Source organism: Prinia subflava, chromosome 8 (assembly GCF_021018805.1).
Source record: "Prinia subflava isolate CZ2003 ecotype Zambia chromosome 8, Cam_Psub_1.2, whole genome shotgun sequence".
In the NCBI taxonomy this organism is placed as follows: Eukaryota; Metazoa; Chordata; class Aves; order Passeriformes; family Cisticolidae; genus Prinia; species Prinia subflava.
Window position 1 is genome coordinate 3,040,895 of NC_086254.1, and position 26,043 is coordinate 3,066,937.

The window sequence follows — 26,043 nt, forward strand, 5'->3', positions numbered from 1 at the left end:
GCTCTTGCAGCAGACTCTGGATCTGTTGCATCATTTTGCATCCCATGCAGCCCTGTGGTGCAAAGCCTCAGGAATGAGTCTGGGAGTGCTTTGGGGGGTCTTTGATGGATTATGACACCCTCTCATCTTCTCTCACTTGCATGTCCTGTGGATGTGGCCTGTGGGGTTGGGAGTTGCACAGCTGGGCTGATTTGTGTAAGGGAGGATGGGTGTTCAGCGCCTCTGACCAGAGGTTACACCATGCACCCAAAACCTCCTTCTGCCCCCTCATTTCTGGGTGAGGCTGTGGGCTGTGGGCTGTGGCCTCCTGCACCCCAAACCAAGCCAGAGATGATTCTCAGTGCAGCTGCTGGCTTTGGCTTTCTTGTGGATGCATTCCTTTCCCTCAGCCTTGTTTGTATCTCTCTAGACCTGAGATGATTGAACAATAGTGTCCCCTTTATCTTATCTAGGCGGCTTTACTTACAGTCCAAAGTTCCACTCAGGCATCTTCAAGGAGACTTTTGTGATTGTAGCATCTTCATACAGGTTTTGCTCCAATGGGCAAAAGTCCTTCATAACAATATTAAAGGCATGAGCCATTTCAGTCCCTGACAAGTTGTATGCCTGTCTGCCCATCGACTGACCAGCTCAGAGGGGGAAGGTAGAGCTGGGGAGCAAGATATTAGTTTGCATCACTTTATAATGCTCCTTTTCTGGGACACACATCCTCTGTCTCAGTCAGTCCTTTCAGAACTTGTGTTTATTCTGAAGATGTCTGCTTTGTTTCTTTGCTGGAGAGCTTGTGCTGAGTGTCTGCTAAGCCCTGTCATGGGACTGACTTTTGCTTTTGATTGCCTGCAACGTACAGTGAAGTTCCACTCTGCACTTCTTGGATTATGTCTGCAGAAATGAATTTAAACTATTCTTGCTTCTACTTATCTTCTTTGCTCTCCTTTGCTTCTCATGCTCTGAAAGCAGCCAGAATGTATTTTTGCTTATATCCATGGTCTCTCTGGATTAGATGGAAATGTAAACCCATGGGGGCAAGAAACACCTCTTGGAAACAAGAGCAGGGCCCTTTGCAGTACGGCTGTTTCTGCTCCATTTGGTGCAAGTGATCAGGAAAAACTTAGATTAAAAACTTAAGTCATGCAAGCATTTAAAACCAAACTGCATGTTATATCAACCCACTCTCAGTTGGTGAGGCATGCTGAACATCTTGATGCTGCTTTTCTGCTTGCTCTTTTTTAAATATATGTATAATTAGCACTTCACCTTCCTCTTCAGGGTTTTCTTTTCTCCATCTGGTATGTCCTGCAGGGTGGGCAGGTGGAAGCCAAGCCACAGTGGTGCTTCTGGCTCAAGAATTGGCCCTTCCAGCCATGCTTTGGGCTGTGCCTTGTTCTGCTCGAGGATCTCGAGGAGCTGCAGAAGTGACTGTGGGGTTGAAGCCTCATGGTCCCTGTCAGGGAGGGAAGTGGTGGCTCTGACAGAAGAGTGAGTTCACTGCCTGCTCCCAGCCAAGCAGTGGTTGGTGCACTGGGCCAGCACTGGGCCAGCACTGGGCCAGCACTGGGCCAGCACTGGGCCAGCACTGGGCCAGCACTGGGCCAGCACTGGGCCAGCACTGGGCCAGCACTGGGCCAGCACTGGGCCAGCACTGGGCCAGCACTGGGCCAGCACTGGGCAGCCTACTCCATCAGGACCCCTGTCCTGGTCCCCGTGCTGCAGGGCTTTTGCACCTTTTAAATGGTTACTGCTTTGGCAGAGTTTAGATGAGCACTGCTTGCCCATTTTCTTTCATAAAGACCAATCTGAAAAACCTTTTTGCTGGTGTTATTTTCCATTATAGAATGGTTTGGGTTGGAAGGAAAAGATCAGCTTGTTCCTCTGTTTCTCCCTCTTTCTAAACATTTGCATTTCTGTTGATGAGGATTTGCAGTAATGCAGATACCTCTTGATGCATTCCAGGATAGAGTAAACACTCTGTGGGAGAAGTTCTTTGCTTATAAATAATCATTTATTCCCCCTAATTTGAATGGAAAGAACATTTTACTTATCTTTTAAAACTGTCAGCTTAATTCTGTGTTTGTTACCAGTGTAAACTCTTGTCTCTGGAGCATTTTGGGCAATTTGCAGATAGAGAAGTTGATACATTTTGTGCTCAGCACAAGTAGGCAGTGGCCACTAGGTTGACGAGATGTCAGCTCTCCTTACCTAGCTCAGGCAGATTTTGGTATACCTGGAGTTGCAGGTGATGTTAATGTAGTCTGAGAGATGCATCTTGCAGTTTGCATCATGGATTGTGCAATAAATGTAATCAATAGGCTATTAAAGAGGCTGCAGGCTCTCTATTGCTGGGTGATTTCAGATAATGCATTAAATACAATTGGGAATGGTAGGGCTAACTGCCACAGACTGGTTGTATTTTACCTGAAGATCTTTCAGCTGTGTTTTTTTGTCTGCATGGTGTATGTTACAGATGTACACAGCTCTCATCACCAAACAGGGACAGCAGTGCATATGTGAGTGTAGGAAGGAGGTGGTTATGCCCTGCAGATTCTGTTGTAAAAGCTAGGCAGGAATTAGGAGCAGGGCACAGTCTTTTAGATGGAGAACTGGGATCCAGTGAGATGCTCTGCAAGCTGATCTATGGCAGACACTGGTCCCAGCCCCCAGAGCTGGTATTCTGTGCCCCAAATGGAGCTCCTCTTTGCTGGAGGCTGTTTAAAAATACATGTCAGTGAAACAGAGCTCACAGGCCTCCTTGGCTGAGGGCCCACAGCTAATCACTAGAGATTTCACAGTGAAGTCTTTCAGAGTGTCTGTTTGATTAATGGTTCATATTTTGCTGATCTGAGACTTTTTGCTTTATTCTTAAATTTAATACATACTACTTATATGAGTTAAATATGTTTTAATTCCATCTTAAATCCAGTGGAACAATCTTTACAGTGGAGTTGGCTTTTTTTTTTTGCACAGCAGCAGCAGCATGTTTGCAGAGGCTCGTGCTTGGACATGCAGCTGGTTAGTAGGATTCTCCACAATCCCGTTGTATGCACTTCCCTGGAAGTCTCTTAAAAGTAAGAAACCAAAGAACTCAGAAACACCATGGAACTGAACCTCAGTGCATTATGCCTCAAGGCTATGAGGGATAACCCTGCTGCTCTCCCAGGAGAGAGGTTTGGTATGGCAGGCTGTCGCAAAGGTATGTGCAGAGAGGCTGGGTGGGAATGGGAATGCATGTTTGGGTCCACTGAGATGACCTTGCAAAGTCCCTCTGGTTTCCCTTGGCCAAAATTTGAGTATATCAGAGCGAAACCTGATTTTTACAAGTTCACCCAGTCTGTATGCTGCTCCCTTCCCTTTAAATTAAACATCCTTTCCTTTCCCCCAGGCAGGAAAGCCCCCGGGCACGCTCCCATTGTGGCTGCGCTGTCTGGGGACTCCGGGCTGTTTGCTGCGACTCTGGCACCAGTGCTGCAGCAGCAACTGCAGCCGGTGTTGGGTAAACAGTGCCCCTCCATCTGTTCAGCTGTGGATTCCTGAGGATGCCTTTTCCCCCTGCTTTGCATACATGCAGGAGGAAGCCGCTGCTGTCTAAGCACAGCCCTGATGAAGGGTTCATTAACAAGGGATTTAGCAGTTGTGCCGTGTTTGCCTGCAGAGCTTTGATCTTGAGAAGGGCACTCAGCAGCAACACCACTGCTGCCATATCAGAGGCCTTTATCCCAAGCACCTGGGGCTGGAGGCTCAGCAGGGAGGAGCTTTGAAGTGAACTAGGAGTCCTCAGTTAAATGTGTGTTTGCTGGTTTTTAATGCTACAAGTGATCGATTATTGTAAAATCCCAAAGTGGTTTGTATTGAGGAGAAATCTATGACAAATGCAAGTAAACCTACTGCTTTTGACACTTAATATTTTCGGTCCTGAATGACAAATGGACTGTATTCTTTGTGGTTAGCACGGACTGCTTGCAGAAGTCGCATGCATTCATGCCTTCACAGCTCAAAACAATTTCTCAAGCCAGCTTTTCCAGCAAATTTCCTCTTCCTGAGGTTAATTTTTGAAGATCGTAATAGCTAGGTGGCAGAAGTCCACAAAACAAGGCAGTATTCCCCATGTAATAATACATCTTAGTACACTTGGTAACGTCTGTATGCTATTTTTTCTCCCCTAAGTGCACTACTTTAGTCCAAACCTAACACTGTCATGCCAGCTAATTAGTTTTTGTATCTTTGCTTCCACTTTGTCCTGCTTTCTTGGGATTTTGCTCATGTTCACAGGAGCAGCCCTGGCAGGCTGTAACTCCACACTGGGCTGCAATCGCTACCTTCAGAGCTCTGCTGTCAGTAGTGGGCTGTGCTGCAATGGCTTTTAAAGCCAGGAAGTCTCCCTGAGCTGACACAGTGCTCTCCAAGTGGCTGCATTTATTCGTGTTTTTCCTTTCTGCACTCTCCCAGGGTTGTTTTTGTTCCTGTGTGTGACACCAGTGAAGGGCACAGCGTGCTGCCTTCCCATCTAGGTAGTCCAGGGTTTGGTTTATTTATAGGTCAGGAGAGCATGAGTGGCACTTCCAGGTTTAGGGAGGTGAAAGAGAGAAACAACAGAAGGGAGCAGCTTGCTAGCAAAGAAGAGATTATTTGCCAGATTATGTCTCTTGCTCTTCCTGGAATCAGCTCATTTGTTTTAGAGGAGCAGCATGAGAAAGGCAGAAGTCCTGGGAGTGCTGTGTTTGTCAGGAGAGCTCTGTGCTGGGATTACAGAAGCCTAAGCTGGTAGGGTGATGTGATATGATATGGAGCTTGTGCCACTGAACTGATTTTATTTCTGCATTCAGAGGCAGTGTGTCTGCTTTGGCACTCTTTAGGTTCAGAGATAGGAAGTGTAGGAAAGGAAATATTTCTAGCTTCTGATAACTTTCTTCTCTTTTTTATGTAGCACATAGTCTGGAAGCAAAAGTCTTTGTTGCTCTGCCAGTATGGCTGTTAAAAAGAAAAGATAAAAATATGCCAAAGAAGATTTTAAAGGAGCACCAGCAGGCAGTGATCTTACCAGCAGATAAAAAAAACCCTTCAGCTTTTCCTCAGCATCTCTTATGTAGTGCTTCTCCCCCACTCTCATATTTTTGTCTTCTGAACTATCACTGTGAGATAGAGAAAAAACAGTACTGAGAAATTTAATGTCTGCACAGAATCACAGCCTGTCCCTTTAAACTACAGAGAAGTCTTAGTGGAATTTCTATTCTGGGAATAGTTAATTCTGTTTGAGGTTGGGCAAGAGAGAAGCGCTCACAGGCTTAGTAGCAATATTTTTACTCCATTTGTTTTTTCTCTTAAGGATTTGCCTGCCTCATTTGATGGAAAGTGCATTTATTGATCAATCCTCCACTAAGGAGAAGATCTTGAAGAAAAAGAGGGTGAGAGAAAGAAAAACAACCAGACAAAAGCACAAAAGACAGCATTTGTAGCTGTAGTGCTGTTATATAATAGCCATTATGTAATGTCTGTTGGTGCCAACTAAAAATATACTGGAAGGTAACTTCCAATTCATTGAAGCATTTAACTAGCATCATCCTAGGGTTTCTGGTTCTGAATTCAACCCTTGCTGCAGATGTAGAGAAGAGCTTACGAGTCCCCTAGGTAGCACAGCAACCCGTTCTGTTTTTCTCTCTCTTCTTGTCCACTCTTTTTTTATTTTTTTTTCTACCTGATGTTTTAGGAATGGTAAGTCCCTCTTCAGGTCAGCCCTCTGCACACCCCACTGACTGTGCCATTGGTCCGTAGAGCCTCTCTCCTAATGCTTTGTTCAGCTAAGCTTTAAGTGTCTATGGCAGACACTGGGTTTCAGGAGAAGCTGAGCATAAAGCATAGCAGGGATTAGATTTTGCAGCAGACACTGAACACTTAACAGCTTCATAGGTAGTGATTTACAGGAAGTTGTTCTTCTATAGCTGAGGTGCAGCTAAAAGTACCTTGCCTTTTCCATCCTTGAACTGCCAACAGGACCTGCCACCATGCCCAAATGCTCAGTCCAGCTGCAGCTGCAGAAATGGGCACCCCAGGATGCCCATAGCTGGCCCTGGTGATGCAGACCATGGTTTGCCCTTCCTCTCTGAAGCACAGCGTCGAGGGGGCTGTGCAGAACCTGGAGTGCCATTTCCTGAGGCAGAGTGGGCAGCCCAGGCTGAGCAGTGCTGCACGATGGAAGTGCCTTGGCCTTGAGGGCCAAGATGGAAGTGCCTTGGCCTTGAGGGCCAAGATGGAAGTGCCTTGGCCTTGAGGGCCAAGATGGAAGTGCCTTGGCCTTGAGGGCCAAGATGGAATTGCCTGGGGCTTCAGGGCCAAGATGGAATTGCCTGGGGCTTCAGGGCAGTGGCAGCCTGTCTGGGGAGGGAAGGAGACATCAGCTGTGGTGCCCTGCACAGGGTGGGTGTGACAGCTGTGGTCCCCTTGTCACAAGGGAACATGACAGGCTGCTGAAAGTGACCCAAGGAGGAGCAGCAGGGATCTGCACCACTGATAGGGACCCAGCAAGGTTTCTTTATTTGGCCAACAGAAGTCTAAATAGTGTTGGCTGAAAAATCCATGAGCAAAAAACTTCTTCATACAGGATTTCCATGTGCACAGAGCCTTACAATATTGTAAATAACATGATCTATCACAGAATTGTGTGAGGGCTTTCATTAAAGCCTTGTGATAGTGCTGGGGGAGGGCAGTAGACATCACCAGAGATGAAGCTAAGCTGTGGTTGAAGCAACTTCACACGGAGGAATTCAGAAAGCGGGGTTTAGACTCCCATCTTGTGCTGTAATTGATGTAAAGCATTGCCATTTCTGTTCTGCATTGTTGAGAAGTCATGGTACTGTTCTGTACCTAAGCACCAAGACTGTGCAATGGCATAGGTCTGTATTCAGGTTTGTTACTACAGTAGAGCATCTTGTTAAGGAACACTGGTCAAGGAGACCAGTGGCTCCATTGCAGGCTTTACAGGTGGGGAGAGAACTGTCCAAGCCCTCCAGAATCACTATTTCAATCCCCAGATGGGATCAGCAAGGGGGTTTGTTTTTCAAAAGAGCAAAGGTTTAGTCTGTCTTCAAGACTTAGAGAGTATTGTCTTGCATGAATTTACACAAGAAGCATACTGCAATTGCATCCACACAAGCATTATCTGCATCAAGTGACATTTTGTTCTTGAAGGTGCAGAAGAAGTCATTAGTACTTACTGTGGTTGCTATTGCTTTATTACAGCAACAAAATGAAGTGGGACTGCATGTAACTACTAATTAAACTTGATTTCTTCTGCAGGAACAGAAATGTTGACAAACTAATGAAGGGAACCCGTGGTACTTTGTGCATGCATTGGCTACATGTCAGCTGCAGTGACAAGGGCAGTTATGTTAGGGAAACCCTTGTATGTAGAACTAAGATTTTATCCCACAGGTATTTTTATCTGCTCGCTTTTAACTGAAGCAGGCAACTTCCTGCCACATGGGTGTGCTCCACACCCCAGCTCCTGGTCACACACAGGAGCCCCTACTGCTGGAAGATGCCTCTGTAAGAGGAGCAGTGGGTACTGGATTAAAGCTGTGGATCAGGACGTAGAAATTGTATCATGTGTGATCAGATGTTTTAAGCTGGTTGTGTGTTGATGCTTGTCACTGGTAATTATTGAGTGATGTGGATGCTTACTCAAAACCACAGCAAATTAGGTGAGTGATAATTGTTTAGCACTCTGGGATACAGATTTAGGACTCCACAGACTCAGGCCAGCATGATTTGCTTTCTGTGGGGTAAGATAGGGTGTACAGTGGTTATTCCTTTATTTGTATAAGGGCAGGAAGAGAGTCTATACAAAGGCTTTTTGCTGAGGTGTGTGTTAACAGAAACCACTCTCCATTTCCTTGTGTTTCGGATAACAGGTGGCAGACAGTTGGAGAAGAAAAATGTAAAAGCTGTGGAAAAAAGGAGGCAGTGGATTTACTGCTGCCTTGCTGGTCCAGCCAAGCACAGTTAGAGCAATACACTCACTTTGGTGCACTTCCCTTGGTGACAACAGCAGCACATTAATTGAAGACATGACCATAAATCTTTTAGTGCCAGGAAGAAGCTGGGAATAGGGAACAAGATCCAGTGTCCTGCACATGCTCCCCTGTGGGAAAGGCACAGGGGCAGCCAGCATGGAGCAGATGCCAGACCATTGGCTGTCCTTGGAAAGCTGGAAACCATTGCACTGCAGGTCCTCAGTGTGCTTTTAATGGGGCCAGTCTGGGCAGTTTTCTCTGCTGCATCATGGTTTTATATGCCTGTGGGCAAGATGTGGTGAGGAGAGCATTCATTACATCCTAAAAAGGCACAAATAAACCAAGGAGTACTGTATCAGTGATGTTGTTGTGTGGGATCGTTATTTAAAACAATGTTTCATCTGGAAGCTCTGACCAGCTCTTTGACTGGAAATCAGCTGGGTTTGTTATTGTGCCTGTGTTTAAATTGTGCTTTCCTTTAAATGTTTTTATTTTACATCTTGCATTAAAAATCCAAGTAATTTTATGGGCAGAAAGATGCCCGGCTGTTCCTCCTGTACAACTGTTTCACCACCAAATACACCATAGCCATTAAATCACCCCCTGCAGTGACCTGCATATCTTTAGGTCTTTAAGTTATTTCTGTAAATTAAGCTTTTAGGATTAGTCATCATAGATTTGCAGCATCATTGGTGTGTTGCCAAGGACCCCAGTTTTGTCTCCATGACTACTACTGTAGGGTTACTGAGAAACACAAACTGCAGGGAGGTTTATTCACGTGCCAGAATGTGAGTGGGTGAGTGGTGATGTTTCACCCACCATGGCCAGAGGAGCACCTGGTTGTTTGTATCCAGCACAGCCTGGAGGTGGGCCTCAGAGGGGAGGAGATGCTGTTATCCATCCAGGGAAAATCACCGTCATGCTTATTTCATGTATTGTCACTTGTGTGTGTTCAGTAGTGTGCTTGGAGAAGACTGGGAGGTGTGTGCCTACTCTCCAAAATGCTCTTATCCTGTGGGGATTATCCCTTCCCAGGAAAGGCAGTCCTTCACCATGGGTGTGAAGCTGCAGGACAGCTGATCCTGTGATGAAGTAACTGTAAAGATAAAATCCCCTGGTACTTACTGCCTAGTGAGATGAAGTGTCATGCTTGGGAGATTTTTTTAAACCTGAGCACTGAAAAACAGAATGCCATGGTTTGTCTCCAGTGGGGAATATACAACCCAGCTCTTCTCTGCTATTGCTTCTTTAAATATATCCTGCCTTGTGCATGGGGAAGCTCCTGGCCCCTGTATTCATTTTCTTCAGACATTTGGGAATTAAATCTTTAGAAATATCACTGCTGGAAACTCTTAAATGCCATCTCTTCCATTTTGGTGCTCTTCTATTGTTTGAAAACCCATCCCTATAGCTCTCCTCCACCTTCTCCCACAGCATCTTCTTGGATATCCAACATGTATACTTGAGTTTACCTGGGAGACCTTGCAGACAGTGTGCACTTGGTAGCATCATCTGGTGTGTTTTTCCCTGTTGATATTCATGGCTCTTTCTCATGTAGTTGTCTCTTGTTCCTCAACATCACCTGATTTGTTTCATAATGGCTTGGGACCAAAGTTGTCCTCTTGGCTGAATCTCCTGTCTTCTGGCACTGTCCTGGACTCTCCTACTGAATCTTTCAATAAAACAGTGCCAGAAATCATCAGGTCACTGGCATCTCATGGAAGGAGGGTCCAAGTTTTGAAGCGTCTTACACGGTCCTTGGAGGGAGAAGGAAATCCAGGGAATGGTTCTTAGCTCACCATCAGCTCTGTAGGCACTTTGTCCTGCTCCAGGCAGGAGTAAGCAGGCTGCCCAGCAGTGTGCTTAGTGCCAGGCAGGAGCAAAGCCCTTCTCAGAGTGTTTTTCTTGATGCATGAATCTGCCTTTTCCATGTCACCCCATCCCATCCTGCTCACCATCTTCTCTCACAAGAGCTCCTCACAGCTCTTGCAGGTGAGCATCTCTGTGAGGCTGGCTGCCCTGTCTGAACCTGGGATCCTCCCTGTTCTGTTCCACCAGCTCTGGGCCGCCAGCTTGCCATCTTGGCATCAATGCCTGAGTGGGTTTTTTTGTTTTTGAAAGAGATTCTTTGAATTCAAAGCATAGCAAATTCCTGGCGGAGGCAGCTGATGGATTATGCTCTGTGCGTGCTCCATGCCTGGGACTTGCTCTTGTGTGATCCTTCCCTGACCTTCCAGCAACAGTGCCAAAAACCTCTGTTGTGGGTTACAGATCAAAAATGCATAAATAGAATGAACCAGTTTGCTGGGGTCAAAAAGGGGACAAATGCTTCTGATGCCAACTCACATGTGTGGCCTGAAGACAGATTGTCCTACAAGCCAGCTACTCCCTAAAAATGGTGCTGGTCAGGAGGAGAGAGCAGAGCTGTGTGCCCTGGTGTTCTCTAGAGGAGCGTGTCTGGTGACGCACACAGCTGTGTTACATGTTTGTGTGCAAATAGACCTCCACAACCCAACAGCTTCTTCCATTTAGGAGGTTTCCCACTTAAACCATTCTGGTTTCCTTCTTACATTTTGGTTTTATCTCTGATTTTCCACAAATAAGGTGTCAGGTTCTTCACCACTCCCATTCTCCTGAACAAAACTGCTTTCGCAGTTATTTTCATCTATCCAGTAAAGTGCTTGTTCGAGGTCTGTGTTGGGATTTAGGAGTTTTCCTTTGGTTCTTTCTCTTAGAGAATTTTCTCCTTTTTTTTCTTTTTTTTTTGGTTTTTTTATTGGTTTTTTTGTGGTTTTGGTTTGGTTTGGTGGGTTTTTTTGGGGTTTTTTTTTTGTTTTGTTTTTTTGCTAAGAAACAACAACAAGGTACCTAGGAGAGACAAAAAGTTTCCCCAGGAAGGGATGGCTGTCTGCGCTCTTGGCTGGGGGGTTTCTTGTGGAGGGGCAGAAACACGGCGAGAATTGGGCTGGGAAATGGGCTTGGATGCAGCTCCGAGCCTGCTCTTGTTCTCTCGGCATTCACAGGGGAGACAGGCTGCTGTCGCTGTGGGGAGAGTTCCCCACCACTGCAGGGTTCTGTCTCCTCCCTTTCTTCTACCGTGAATCCAGCTCTGCTCGTAAGAGCAGCCATTGCACAGGGGCCTTATTAACACCGCACCTCACCAAACCAAGGACTGTCACCGTCTGCTCCAGTGCCTCAGGGGAAACCCCGCGATCCCCGAGCCCCTTCCCCTCCAAGGGAGCCTCTCCCGGCCCTGTTTGGGAGCCGGGCTGCTGCTGCCCAGTCCCCATCCTGTTTCCTTCATTTGCCACTAACTTTTCTATCCTGGTTGCTTTTACCCGTGGTTTCTAGCCTGTGCTCCGTCTCCATCTCTCTGTATCCTGGCGGAGGAAGCGCTGTGATGAAATGTTAATATTCAGATTCTAGCTGTGAGCAGCAGCACTGGCATCCTGCTGTGGAATGTTCCTTGTCAGGGGCTGCAGTGCTCGGTGGCTGGGGCAGGCTGCCTTCCCTTCCCTCCCCATGCCAGCTGCTCTGCAGACCGTGCCACAGCTCTGGCACTGGGCTGTGGGGAGCTGTGCTGGGCATTGCTCCTGCCTTTCTCCCCTCCCAGCACTAAATACCTGGTGTACTCTCATCTCTCGTGCTCCTTTATTGGCTCCAGCTTTGTTTACTTGCATAATTCTCTCAGTGCCTTAACAGATTAGCATGATTTCAAAGTGTTAAGAGCATCAGTGCCTCAAAGAGTTTTGCAGTAGCTTGCCTTGGTCTCAGATTAGATGCAGACGTAATAATAATAGAAAATTGAATGACAGAAAACTGTTTGGGTAGAGATGCTTTTCTTCCTGGATTAATAATAGAAGCATGGAGACCTGTGGGGAAGGAGCAGGGTTTTCTCACGTAGTTGCTTTGATCCTAGCCCTGTCTCTGATATCTGACTGTGTATGGGTTCAAGTTCAGGAACAGTGGAGAAAGCCCCATGTCCTGTAGCAAAGGCCACATGTGCTTCCCCGGGGCATGAAGAGAAGGAGATTCCTGTTTGTCCCTGTGGTTGGGTAACACGGCCCATCTGAGCAATGTCTCATTTCTCCTGGATGTTTGGAGATGTGATTTGTTGAAGAAGGCTGTGAAAGAGGTTACCATGGAGCAAGCTACCACTATCCCTGCTTCCCTCGCTCCTTCTCTGAGGGCAGCAGTAAGGCATGCTGCCTGTACATGAGCACTATGTCAGCACACAGGAAAGAGTGAGATCTTCCTGTTCTGATCAGTGGCAGGAATATCTTCATAACATCTCAAATGGCAAAGGTGTGTGTGCTGCTGAGGACCATGGCAGGAGATGGCCACCCTGCCCTGTGAGGATGCTCACTCCCCTGAAGGGAGCTGCTCCTGAGCCTGATCACAGACCTGCACACAGCCCTAGCCGAGCTGATGCCTGCCTCAAGTGTTGGGTGGCCAGTCTGTACCTTGTGCCCTCCCACCTCACACAGGGAGGATCTGTTTACAGAGTACTTTTGCTTTGCTTGGAGTGCTAGGTATAGCAGAAAATAGGCTTATAGTGTAACTAGGGAGATATCTTTACTTGTAGACAGAAAATGTGTGCTGTGCTTTCCGTATTCAGGCCATATACCCATCCTAGGATGTAGTTTCAGCCTCCCCAGCTCAGCTTGTCCCTCATTTTGCCAACAGCCAGCACTCACACTGCAGCTTGGGCTTAGCCAGCACCAGGCGTTGATTTCTCTACCCAGAAAAATTTATTGTTATTCCTACTTGCTCTCACCCTTCCCTCACCATCTCCTTTAAAATTCCCACCCTTCAGCTTGCTGAATAATTTCAAGGTGCTAATTGCCCTGCACTGCAGCTGATCCATCGATCTGGAACACAAACAGTCTCAAGGTAATTTTCCGTCTGAGCCAGCCTGGGGCTTGCGCAAGTGCTGATGTTTGTTTCCTTGCTTTTTAATTTCCTGCAAAGAACAGCTTTTGTGTTGCTCTCCATAAGATGCCTGTGCCTCTGCCTCATCGGCGGCTGCTCTGAGGCCACGTGGGGCTTGAGGAAATTGATACTAACAGTACCCGATTCTGTGGAATTGAAGTGTGTGGGTGGAAGGTGATAATCCTGCTCAGTCATATTGTGTCCCTCTATCAAAACTGTTAGCCTAGTCCTTGAGATATCAGGTGGCTTCTTTGCCCATCTTTAGTCCTGCATTTGGGACAGACTGGAATCAACTCAGACTCTTTGTCCAGTTATAAAAATACTTGTTCGGCTAGATGAATACTTGGAGGCAGAGGTTGCTGGGGTTGCACATCTCTGAGGATTCAGACATCTCTGTCTGTAATAGCTGACAACAAAATCCAGCACTGGGTCACTACTGGCCACTGGGAAGTGCATCCTGCACAGCAGAGAGTTAATTTTCCTGGCTGTTGCTTCCAGCAGCCTCAGCAGAAGCTGTGCCTTTGCAGGGTTTGATCTGAGGGGCGGGGGTGTGGGATGATGTAATGTTGCCAACTCCCTGCACTGGTGGGAGGAGGTGAGGTAAAAAAAACCTCATCTGCATTCATTCCTCTCTCCAGCTTGTATGCACTGGTTCAGTTCACCTGGAAGACTTGTTTTTGTATTTTTAAATAAAATCAGTGGATGTTCTTCTTACCCAGGGTAAGGCTGGTGTTGCAGCACTAGCAGAGAGCAGGAAGGGGCTAAAGGGAGCATCCCTCGGGTGCTGGCAAGGCTGCACCTGCATGAGCCCCTCCAGAGCAGGGGCAGGATGAGCTTTGCAATCCCATTTCTGGAGGCAGTCCTGTCTGCAGGTGGTGTGTGCATGTAAGCAGAAACAAGTGGCAGTTGTCTACCCCTGAATCATAAGCAGATTTTGAAAAATGTAACACCTATGTCCCTGCAGAAAAGCAGCCCCTTCTCAGATAAGTTGCCTGTGCCTCAGACCCCTTTGGAGGAAATGCTGCAGGCCGAGTAAAGGGGAAGGGCAGCTCTAGGGTGGCATGTAACCAGGCAGAGGGGTGGGAGGGCAGAGGGAGTCATTGGCATTATTTGCAGTCCTTGCCTCTTTCCAGGCTGGCTCATAGATCCTGTCCCTTGGCAGAGCTGTTGCTTTGGCAGGAGGGGAAGTTTCACTCCTCTAGCATCTCTCACACCGTGCCATTGAAGGGGTGCTGGCTGGAGTGACTCTGCCATTGCTTTAAGGAACTCAAATATAGAAGAGGGGGATCTGCCTGAGTGTGTGCAGCCCTCACAGCTGTATGCTTGGCTTTCCAGAAATGGCAGGTTGATGACACCTTGGGAATAGTTTGGCGCCTCCCAGCCAAGGAAAGATTTTCCCAGTTCAAACACTACTGAATATCCTCTCTGTCCATCCACAATTTCACAGACAGAGTAGGAAGAGGGCAGTAGAAAGACATCTCACAAATTGGAAACTGAGCTGCTGTGAATCCTTTTCCCAGCACCACCCCAGGTCACTGCATGCCTGGCAGTGTCAGGGGATAGCAACACATCAGAGCTCAGCTGGCAGCTGGGAAGGGTCTCAGTTTTTGGACTCAGATGACAGGAAGACAACAGGTGTAATTCTTGTGGTGATGGGTTGGGCAGCCAGCACTCCCAGATTTCTCTCAGATTTGTCCACAGTCACACAAATATGTCTGCACAGTTCTGAAAGTCCCTTTTAAACTGATGTCATTATTTGGGTGGTGCTATGGGTCCGTTCTGTAGTCTCAGAGCAGGATGGAAACTGCATCCAAGAAATGGACCTGTAATGGATGTCTGTCATTGGACACCATTGGAGCTGCCTCTGGTCTGACTCAGTGTGGTGTTGTGTATCCAGAACATCTCCAGCAGGGAGGTCTTCTCCTCCACATCCTTTAACTGCAGCAAGGGTAGGCAGGCATTTAGCAAAACACGATGTGTTCATGTACAGCTAATGACTGTTAAAAATGGCATTTCCTATTCATTTCCCTGCCCGTGGTTCTGGACATGACCCGGGATGTACACAGGACTCTCACTGTGGCAGAACACAAGACTGCAGCAGCACTTCCATGAGCTGCAGTGTTGTGTACCCACCCCGGACGCAGCTTCACCTGACTTTCCTGCTTGCTGCAAGCTTCATGTCAGTCCCAGGTGAAGCACCAGTCTGGAAGGCTTCCACAAGGCCAGGAGAAAGATACAATAGCAGCAAAATCCCTGCAAAACCCCATGCTCACACTCATCAGATACTAAATGCTTGAGCCAGGGAAGGGGAAGGCACATGAGTTTTTGTGACTCTTCAGAGATTTGCACAGGGTGCCTCTGGTGAAGCAGCTTCAGCTGCAGCAGACGTGGCAGATGTGTAGAACATCCCAGTGCTTGGGTATGAGGCTAGTGCAGGACAGGCAGAGACTCTAGGTGTGGGGTTCTGGCCTCTGTCCATAGCAGTGCAGCACTTGGTGGTTGTTGAGTTCAGCTCTGTCAAGTCAACGCAGGGATGCTAATTCTTTGCTTGAAGGTGGGGAAACTGAGGTTTGGAGGAATGTATGCTGATTTTAAAGGAAATACGTTGTGTTTCTCATGGCTGAATATATCTCTCCTGCAAGGGAAACTTGAGTTGCAAACACATTCTTTTCCCCTTGGGAAATTCTGGCTTTTCTTTAATCCAGCTGCTGTCCAGATGAAGACCAAAGGGAAACTTGTTTTGGGTTTAGGTTGAAGCCTAATGAAGAAAAAGCACCTGCTTGGATTTCTGCAGCCATTGCTGGTTTTGCCACTTCAGAGGGATAGGGGAGGCAGGGACACCCCTCACCTGTCACAGGCACTGCTGGGGGTGACTGTGAGGTGCCACCCTGCTGCAGACACAGGAGGCTTTGGGAAAACAGCACGAAATGGAAATAACAGCACACAAGTAAAGCAGAGCTGCTTCCTTGAAGTACACAAGGGTGGATATCCAGATCACACCTCCTGAATTTTATCTTGGTGCTGTTGCTGTAACCCCCAGGAGCCCTCGTGTTCTGTGATGCCAGTATTTCACATACTTACTTAGTGCAAGAGAGAAGGACACCTGAATATTTAATGTGAAAGGGAAACACAGTTATGGGAGAGGATGTGATATGCTCAAGATCACCTCACAAGCTAGGGACAGAGTAAGACAGGTAAGTCATATCCTGTGGGGGCTGTGACGGACTCACAGCATCCATTTGCAGCTGTTGCCTTTACCCCAACATTCCTGCTCATTCTCTCTCTGAAACAGCCTGCAGCTCTACTTAAACATCAAGCCAGAAGCCAGCTGGGCAAGGAATATAAAAAAGTCTGGAAGAAGGAGAGAAAGGCTGCACAGAAATGGTGTATTTATGAATGCACCATATTTCTTGCCTCTGCTTCTTAGAATCAGCAAGAGCAGCAGAGAGTATTAATCTGGCTATTGCTGCTTTTTGCTTTCACAGCAGGCTCCAACAATAACATTCACTGTATTTTAGCCCTTCTCCAGAAATGGGCTTTTCAGTTTTCTCTGTTTGCCCATATTCAGGCAGTAGAGAGATCCTGAACAGCTTATATTAGATAAAAGTCACTGGTTTGTCCAGTCCAGGCGTATTGGATTGCTGGAACTAGCCCAAATTCCTGTCTGCACCCTTAACTGGGACACAGGGATGGGGATGAGCAGGGGACTCCAGAGGTGTAAATAGACCAGTCAGCCACATGGCGTCATCTCTGCTCTGTACAAATATAGCTGAGGACATGCTGAGCAGAAAAAGTCATTTCAATCAGCACATGCTCCTTCGTCAGCTCTGGAACTGGCATAAATACATTCCCACTTCTGCTGCTTTTAGCAGCCTAGCTACTAAACTTTCTAGGACAGTGCCACACCTCAGGATCTACCTCACCTCATTCCTCAAAATTCATGAAGGCTGTGTGTCCATGCCAGCAGAGGTGAGGATCCTTTAGCAGCTGCTGAGAAAGTGGTGCCTGTGTTCCCAGACAGGTAAAGAGAAGCAATGCCGTGCTGTCCTCCTCCATCATCCCAGGGCATAGACCTTGGCCTGGGATAGCTTTGTTACAGTCCCATTAGTGGCAAAAATGCAGATTTCTCCATCTTTGAACGTAACACTTCCAGACTTTCCTGTCTCATGCAGATATGGGAGCAGATAGATAACAGTGAGAAGCTTTACAGCAGTGTGTCTCCCTTCCCTAAATTTTTTATAAAGGCCTTGCTTGGGAGCTGTTGGATCATAGTGGCTGCAGAAATAGTTGTGATCTGGGGGATAGTGGATGGGACAGTTTAGGAAGAGTAGGTACTTTACATAAAAGAGTTTCCATCTGTTTCAGAATATTCACTTGCCCCTGAAGATTGTTTACATGGACAGTGAAGCTTCGGTGAAAATGGCTGAGCTGATAGAGTGTGCCTGCTGTAGCTCCTGAGGTGGCTGTAAATACTCAATATTGAGTTTCCTAATGTGTCTAGTTAGGAGTAATTTCTCTCTCTTTGAGATCAGGGCTTGAAAAAATGCCCTGAGTGACCTCAGTGCTCTTTGAAGCAGATTTTTTGAGTCTAGTAATTTTTATAAAATAAAGGTAGCATGAATGTGTTTATAATTTCTCTCCAGTAATGGGCTTAGAGGACTCCCTTGTGTGTAACTTGTAACAGTGATTTCCATTCAATGGACATAGGACCCAGAGTCACATGTGCAATTCCCTGTGTGTATAATTTGTCCTATTCACATGAATAGTTGAAAATTCAAACTGGTTATTGTACTGGGTAGAGCTTGTATTGAATTGTCAGGACAACATGAGAAAATTGCACTGGGTATGTTCACTCTTTTCTAGCGTAAATCCATAAATAGCTTTTAGAGTTAATTACTCCATAAATTGAAAGAAAATCTGTAACAGCAGGCAAGGACTAGTACAAGATAAATGTCATGCAAGAAGTGAGGGAAGATGCACTGCTTGAAATTGCTTTGGGAACACTCCTAGGAGTCATGGGCTTGGGGAGGGCTGGTCTGTGCTGGGTGCTCTGAGACAGCTGCTCAGAGCTCACAGAGTGGGACTTGGAGAGGCTCAGGGTGCTTGCTTTTCCCTAGAGTGCATTCTTGTTTCCTTACTTCTTTCTTTTACTCTGTCTTTTTATGGTCTTGATAGTGGAAATCAAGAGACCTTTGCTTTTCAAACCTACCTGATTATCCCTGGAACAGCACTAGCCTGAGCAGCTTCCTCCCTCAGAGACAAAGATGCTCAGAGAGGTCAGAACAAAACTTCCCACTCCCTCCCATACTAACCTGTTTTTAGACATTCAGATCTTTGTGCAGGAATTTTCCATGCTGCTTTGTGTTAGCTGTGAAATGCTTCAGTTGTGAGATGTATATAAACCTCCACTGAACAGGTCAGCTGGTTCTTGAGAGCAAGGTTTAGAAGAAATAAGGAGTTTGTACCCACTTTATGGGTAGGAAACTGAGGCACAGAAACATTGAGGTCAGATATATAAAATGTCAAGCTGTTACTTCTTCACTGCAGAGTGTGTGAGTTTATGAACTTAACAATGTTCTTTTGACAGCTGTGTGAGTGGGATAATACCTAAATAGGAAGATGAGATGACAGGTTTCACAGCTTCCCTGTTTGAGGGGTTTTGGAATGAAAAAAACCTCTCAGTTTTGCATGCTCTGTTAGGAGAAAGTGTCAAAAACACAGAAGCATACAGTCAGAGGTGGCAAGGTTCCCTGGCTATGGATCCAGTCCTGCAGAGAAGCCCAGGCAGATGCCCAGGTGCATCGAGGACAAATCTGAGATGCACAAAGAGCAATAAAAGACACAGAGGTTAAAATTTGAGTCTACTGATTTTTATAAAATAAGGATTGTGTTTGTCTTTCCCTCCAGTAAAGGGCTTAGCGGACTCCCTTGTCTTCTGTCCCTGTCCTGTGATCCTGGAGAAACCTGCAGTCACATTTGCTGGTAGCAGTTGTTATCTAAGGAACATGTGGAGCTTTCAGATCCCTGCTGTGCACTGGATGTCTGGCTGCTGGCTCATGTGTGTGAGCCTGAGCTGTGCCCGAGCGTGCTGCAGGCAGAGGCGTGGTGCTGGAGGCACTGCACTCCTCAGGTCATGTTTGCAGGGCTGGCTTCTCTTGCTGCCTCTGGCACAGCCTCTCTGGTTGCCCTGAGAGGTGGGGGATGCCCGATCCCTGGACACACTCAGGGTTTGGTTGGGGCTTGGAGAAAACAGCTCTGGTTGAAGACATCCCTACCCATCGCAGGAAGGTTGCACTTGATGGATTCTAGAAGTCCCTTCCCACCCAAACCATTCTCTGATTCTCTGATCACCTCCAGTATTGTGCTCTGAGGAAGGTGGCAGCTGACCAAACTGTTAGCATAAATGGCAAAAATAGCAAAAGCTGTTTGGTCATGGGTGTGCTGACTTCTCCCCAGGATGATCTCAAGCTTGTTGGATGGGAGATGAGTTCAGCTGGATCGGAGCTGTGGGATTTTCTTCCTCCTCCTGTTATAAGTTATAATCAATAACATTTTGGACCTAGTAATCATGTTCTCCAGCTCAAAGCTAAGTGACAAGCTTTCAACTTGCTTGGTTCTTGTGCTTGGATAAGTCCCTTGGTGTAGGAGTGCTCTGTGGCACTCAGATCAAGGTCACAACAGGTACTTTGTGCCTGGCAGCCACCTCTCTCTGCTGCAAACTGCCCGTGGGATCTGGCTTAGAGTTTATGTGGCAGCAGAAATGTTTGCTCACAGTTATTAAGTGTAAAGCTGGCAGCCTGTGTTTTGAGGCCAGAAGAGAGGCTGTTTGCATCCTCTGAAAAGTCGTGATTTGCAGTGTAACATCCCAGGATGTTCTTGCTGCCCTGTCCTGGCTCCTGTGGAGGAAGCACAGTGTGGGATCACTGCTTCTCCATACAGCAGAACAAAGCATCCTTGCAGGAAAAGTTTCTGTACTTTCAGGGTCGTAAGGACCAGAAAACACTAAGCTAGCCATTGGGCCACCTTTAGAGCTCTTTCTGGATTTTAGCACACTATAAAAATCTTTATCCTACTTTAACTCTTTCACACAGCTTTCTAGAAGTGAGAAACAGAGTACTGGATTTCACAACATTAAAGGAATATTCACTTTGCCTGATTTCTCAAAAGAAATGGGATTCAGGTGTTATCTTCCACCCACTCTCCCCTCAGGATTTTGAGCTCATATGGCCAGTTTCCACAGTGCCTGCAGGCATAAAACTCTCCTGAAATGTTCCCTGAGCAGAGATATCCAGGTCAAATACACGTTTTTATGCAGATATCAGGGGAGACACACCAGCAGCACCCACCTGCTGCACCCTTGTGGCCTCTCCAGCTCCTCCAGGGTGGTGCTGCTGACAGAGAAGATGCCCAGGCTTTGGGTCGGGCTTTACAGCCTCAGATGATCCCTCACTTCATTTTGAGGCGGGATTTTAAAACTGCAGAGCAATGTGGGGAGTGGGAAGAGAACCCTTTAATAAACATGAAGATCCTATTAAATATATATGTACACATAAACGGTGTTGCCACTTGGTGGCATTGGGTGACAGCTCTCCCAGTTTATCATGACTTTTGCAGTTGGCAGCACTTATATTTTTAATGACTTAAAATTGGCATCCTGTTATTGCAAGAGCCTTTTTTTCTGTCTTTTTAATGCAAACCAGAGTCTACCTGCCATTTTTGGAAAGGGAAACTCTAAAAGGTGAAATAAGTACAGTGTAAGATTTCTAAAGCCAGAACGCTGGTGAGAAAGAACACAAGATTTTTAAATTTCATGATTTATCAATATTTGGAGTTAACTGTGGCTGCAAACACATCATAATGATGAGGCAAATGAGCAATTGGTTCATTCAGAGTACCAGAAGAAACCAGGGAGTAGCACATCACTGAGAGCACTCTGCTGTAATGTAAAAATTTGTGTACTGAGTGAAGATGAGTGCTTAGGAGATGATCCAACATACCACACCAAAGGAGGAAACCAGCTGAGGGTCTTCATTTCTCTCCAAGCACTATGACAAATCAGTAATTTATCTGCAGTTTCACTTGGAAAGCTGAAAGGTGTCTGATTGCAGTGAGGTTGGAAGAGTCCACAGAAAACAGCTCACGGAGTGTTTTTGTGGGGGGAAGGGAGTTAGCAGTGTATTTGTACAGGACTCACCCAGCTATCAGTGTGGGTAGGTGAAATGCAGTTCTGTGGAACTGTGCATTTTCCAGTTATTTCCCCCTTAGCTATAACTTTTCATAAAAAATGGGAACCCATTTAAACCAGGTACAGAAAAGGAAGTAAAGTTCTGGTGGTGTTGCCCTTTCTCAGAGTGTTTTGCCCATTTTCCAGTGTTCTTTTGGAGAGGTAGGGCTCTCTCCAGTGCTGTGCCTCTGCTATGAAGGGTGTTTGAAATGGAGGGGTCTTCAGGGCAGAAAATATAGGCAGAAAGAATGTTGTTTTTCTAATGTTGTGCAGACTGACACTGTCAATCTTTGGTCAGGGTTGTGAACTAGATCTTCCTTCCCTGCTTTCTGTGACTTCCTTGGCTGCTGACAAAGACCATGAGCTGGAATCTCATCATCCCTGCATCCTCCCAAGGATATTTGAGGAGTGTCACATGGAGCAGCAGCCCACAGTACTTACATCATTGCACAGTGCTCCAGCAGCAGCGATTCTATTGTATTTGGGTTTCAGCCAATGTTTGTTGTCCTCCTTGGAAATGGTATTGATCATTTGGAGCTCAGGAGCCAATTGTGGCTGATTGATACTCACAGCCTCACATCCCAGGATGACACGTGCTGGGGAGGCTGCTCTGCTTCACTGGGGCTGCCAGCTGGGCCAGTGAGGCTCTGGGCAGAGCCTTGTAAATCTCCTATGCTGTGAATAAGCAGTCACTCACACCCTAAATGTCATTTGACATGTTGGCTGGGTTTGGTTTGCACAGGGACTGGCGTTAGTTTGATACCTGTGACAGTGGAGAGCAGCCCCACAGGCTTTTGGAGCCCACCAGCACTTGGTACCCAGCGTTGGACTGCCAGGGAAAATCATCCTGGATCATCACAATGATCACATCTTACTGAGGCTGGTGGTGTTCCATGCCACAGACCATGGATGGAGTGACAGCTCGAGTCTGGAAGCCTGCTCTTGCAGGCTGTGGTAGTGGTCACCTTGGGCAGCAAATGATGGTTATGGATCCTGCAGGCAGCTGAGCTGCTCCTGGTGCCTTCTGCTAGCAGCTCTGCAAAGCCTTACACAGCAAAACCAGAAAAATCTTAAGCCTTCATCCCAGGTGAAAGGTCAGAATGAAAACCCTGATTATAATAAACAAAGCCCAAATCTCTGACCTTTTAGAGGTCTTTCTCAGCCAGAGTTGAGATGTCCCCTGTGATCAGAAGTGGGAGTGACTGCACTCTGATACACCAGTTACAAGAGGATCTTGAGAGCCCAGCAGAGAAATTTCTGCCCAGTGGAAGGACAAGGGATGTGGCAGTGCTGAAGCTGTGGGGGCCTGGAGCCCTGTTCTCCTATGGAGAAGGAGGTGGTGGTGGTGAGTTGGTACTGGAATGTTTGCAATTCCTCATTTTGCTCTTTATTTATCACCTTATTCTGCCTAACTGAGTCTGCACTAACGTTACAACTGGTGGTTTTGGCTCTGAGTTTACAGCATTCAACAGCTTCCTGGGCAAAGCACCATCCCAGGTGGCTTATTTTATGCTGTTTAGATGAATTTGGTGAGCCTTCAGCCTAGGTTTGTTTCATTAAAATTTGGGCTGTACTTTTCTATCTGGCTGCCTGGTGGAAACAGCGTCCAAAATCGGTATTTCAATCACTTCCTATATATTTTTCCAAGTTAATTGAATCATGAGAAGCAGGTTACTTAAGCAAATGCAATGGCCTTTGTCACACTTCATAGGGCCTGTTAAACACATAAACCCAGAAATTACTAACACTTCCGAGTAATTACAAGTGCAGTGAGCAAATCAGCCTTCCTTCCCCCTGAGGAGGAGCTTGATGAGGTCTTCCTGGGGCAGCTCATCCAGTGCAGCTCCTGCTGGAGTGAAATGGGACAATGCCTCTGTCCACCACGAAATACTGCATCTTCCATCACATCCCTGGCCCAAAATTGTGTTTAAACTGCTATTGAATAAATTAATTATCACCTTATCACCTGTACAAAGCAGGAATATCACCTACTCTGTTCGTAGAGCAGGAGATTAGCTGTGATCTAACTGCCAGTGGTGAGTCATTAGTGGGCTTGGGCACAGCTGGGATGTGCCTGCTGCAGGTGGGATCAGTTGGTGAGAACAGGGCCCTGAAATGTGTAGCTCAGTTGTTTTGAGCTCTGGCTTCTCCATGCCAGGTGATGTGGGAGGCTTGGGTTTGAAGGTGCTTTTCTGATGCAAAGGGCAGATGAGAAAATGGGATTTTGCTGCAATAATTTGCTTCAATCAACTTGCACAGGTCTCTCTGACATAACCTGCTGTTGATTAATGCACAACCTTACCCCCTCTCCCTAGTGTCTAGTTTTCATTCCATGTAAGCTCTGATTATTGAAAAAGAAACATCAGCTTATGAAGCTAAACATCAAAATGCAGAAGCAGAACCCTCAGTGTCCCCACTGTTTGCAGTGTGTATGCTCAGGGTTGTTTTCATGCTACACACAACTGAGGTTATTGAAGAGAGCAAAATGTGTTTGTTATTCAGATCATTTTGGGTTTTCAGTGGTGTCAGTGTCTCGGGGAAGTGGTGCCTGAGGATTCGGAGAGGGTGAGGTTAGGAATTTATTACAGGGTGTCTGGGGCTGTACAGAAACAACTCCCAAAGGTCTCATTGAAGGAGAAGGAAGGGATGCTGCATGGAGGAGCCAGGAGTGTGTGGACATGGAGACGTGGAAGCCTTGGCTGGAGTGCCAAAGTGCTGACTGCAGGAGCAGCAGTGCTGGGGTTTGTGCTTTTGGACCTCTGGGCTGCATCTCACCTCTGAGCTGAGCGTGCAGGCCTCCCCTGGCAAGCCTGCTCTGTCCTTGCTGGATGGATCTGCATCTGAGATCAGGTTCCTTACACCAAGTGGATTTAGCTGGGATTATTCATTTGTTGGTCTGGATCTGAACTGTTTGTTTCTATAATTTGCCAAACAAAATTCAAAAATCCAGAGAATCCTAGAGCAGTGTATGCCTTCATTCCAGAGTCTGCATCTGATTTTCTGGGCTGTTAATACATTAAGGGTTTTTTAAAACAGTTAATCATTTGTATTAAATGGTTTAGCTGCAGATTTTTAACTACTTAACCACAACAGGTTAGAAGCAAGTGGAATGGATTTATTCTTGGTATTTTCCATTTCCAAAGTAATTTGCATTATCTCAGTATGTGTGCAATCCCTAGTATATGTGTTACACCACGCCTCCCTTGCAGAGCTGTGTGGCTCTTACACTTTAGAGGCAGGAGCCCACGGATGCACAGGGTGCCTGCTCTGCATCTTCAAAGGCAAGGATAGTGCCCAGGCTGCTCTGTCAACCTCCATCTCCAGGAAAACAAAATTTGGGTGTAGATCGGCATGGGAAAACAGAAACAAAAGAGGCCAGCACAGTGTGAGTAAAATGTTTAGAGATATTGTATGATAGATTTAAATCCAAGACCACTGTGCTGCTTTGAAAGTAAACCAGCAGTAAAATCCCCATAGAAATACCTGGAGAAAGATTTCAGGCTGGAGTTACAATATAATAGAAAGATTGCAATAAATGCAACGATACACAGAAGAGTGGCACAACGTCAGAGTACAGCCTGGCACCCTGTTGGTCAGGGTGCTGATGGCAGCCCTGTCACATGATGGTTGCAGTCTAAAGTCTGGTCCTGTGGAAGTTCTGGTCCTCCTCTGGATCCACCCAGTGGTGGTGGTAGTGTCCAGATTAAACACACTGAGGTTTAGGCAGGAATGCTCAGTAGCTCCCCCAGGGTGGAGAGTTTCACAATGGGATGATGTAATAGTGTGAGTCGGGATGGTTTGGGGAGTTCTTGATGGTCGAAGTTACAGCTCCTGTTCTCATGGTGCTGATTATGGCCCATTAGCAGAGAGTAGCCCCTTCAGGATGGATATGACTGTGCTGGTGCTTCCCCAGAGGGGAGTTATCACAGCTGAGTCATTGGTGTGAAGAAGAAACACTACCCTCGAAGGGTTTGCCTCTTCTCCCTTATCTAATTTAACACCCAGCTTGTAGCCTGGGGTCTCAGGTGTGGGATGGGCAGCTCCTGCACACGACCTGTAATGAACAGTTTATCAGGAATGATGTAGAGGGGAGTAGAATACACAGTTTGTTTATAGCCACATTGGCACTCTCCTTTTGTAGCCAGGACAACCACCACAGGCTGCTTCCTCTTGGGCAGGTCAACTGGACTGGTCACTGGCATCCAAATGATTTTCTGAGTCTTCTGAAGTTCCCATTGTTGTGCTTGACAATCTGTGTGAATCCTGCCATGGAAATTGATGCAATCTGTACATGAAGGGTGTCACAGTACCTGCCTGTGGAGCAGCATGGGGAGCCCAGGGGGTTGGGATGGGGGGCTCATCTCATCCCTTGCACTGAGAGCTGTGCTAAGCACAAACTGGCACATGGTGGACCTGGCTGTCTCTGCCTCCAAAACAAACCTGTGTCCTCCCCTTGTGTCTCTGCAGAGCTTCCTTCCTCGGAGCACTTGAGCGTGGCCGATGCAACATGGCTTGCCCTCAACGTGGTGTCTGGTGGAGGTGGCTTCTCCAGCTCCCAGCCCATCGGAGTGACCAAAATTGCCAAGTCAGTCATAGCACCTCTAGCTGACCAAAACATCTCAGTGTTTATGCTCTCCACCTATCAGACGGACTTCATCCTGGTAAGAGGACATGAGGGGACCACACAGAGTTACTGCCGTCAGATGGAAGTTCAGTTGGGCAGTTCTGGGAACAAGTTGTCTGAGAGTGGCAGAAGTACCAAAGTCTGCTTTCCCCAGAGTTCTGTTCCTTGTAGTTAGGCTCTCTGACATCTCAGGAGCTTTTGCCATGGGATGAAGCATTTGTTTTCGTGGGTTGTCTGGTGCCTAATTAGAGAGCCCACAT

General features: G+C 46.8%; 1 protein-coding gene across 1 annotated transcript in view; it reads left to right on the forward strand.

The window, feature by feature from the left end:
* Positions 1 to 26,043, forward strand: part of CASTOR2 (cytosolic arginine sensor for mTORC1 subunit 2) — a 119,255-nt gene that overhangs the window by 82,391 nt on the left and 10,821 nt on the right. Inside the window, exon 3 of the mRNA XM_063402382.1 lies at positions 25,627 to 25,820. Coding sequence (XP_063258452.1) covers positions 25,627 to 25,820 — 194 coding nt within the window. The remainder of the gene's footprint in view (positions 1 to 25,626; positions 25,821 to 26,043) is intronic.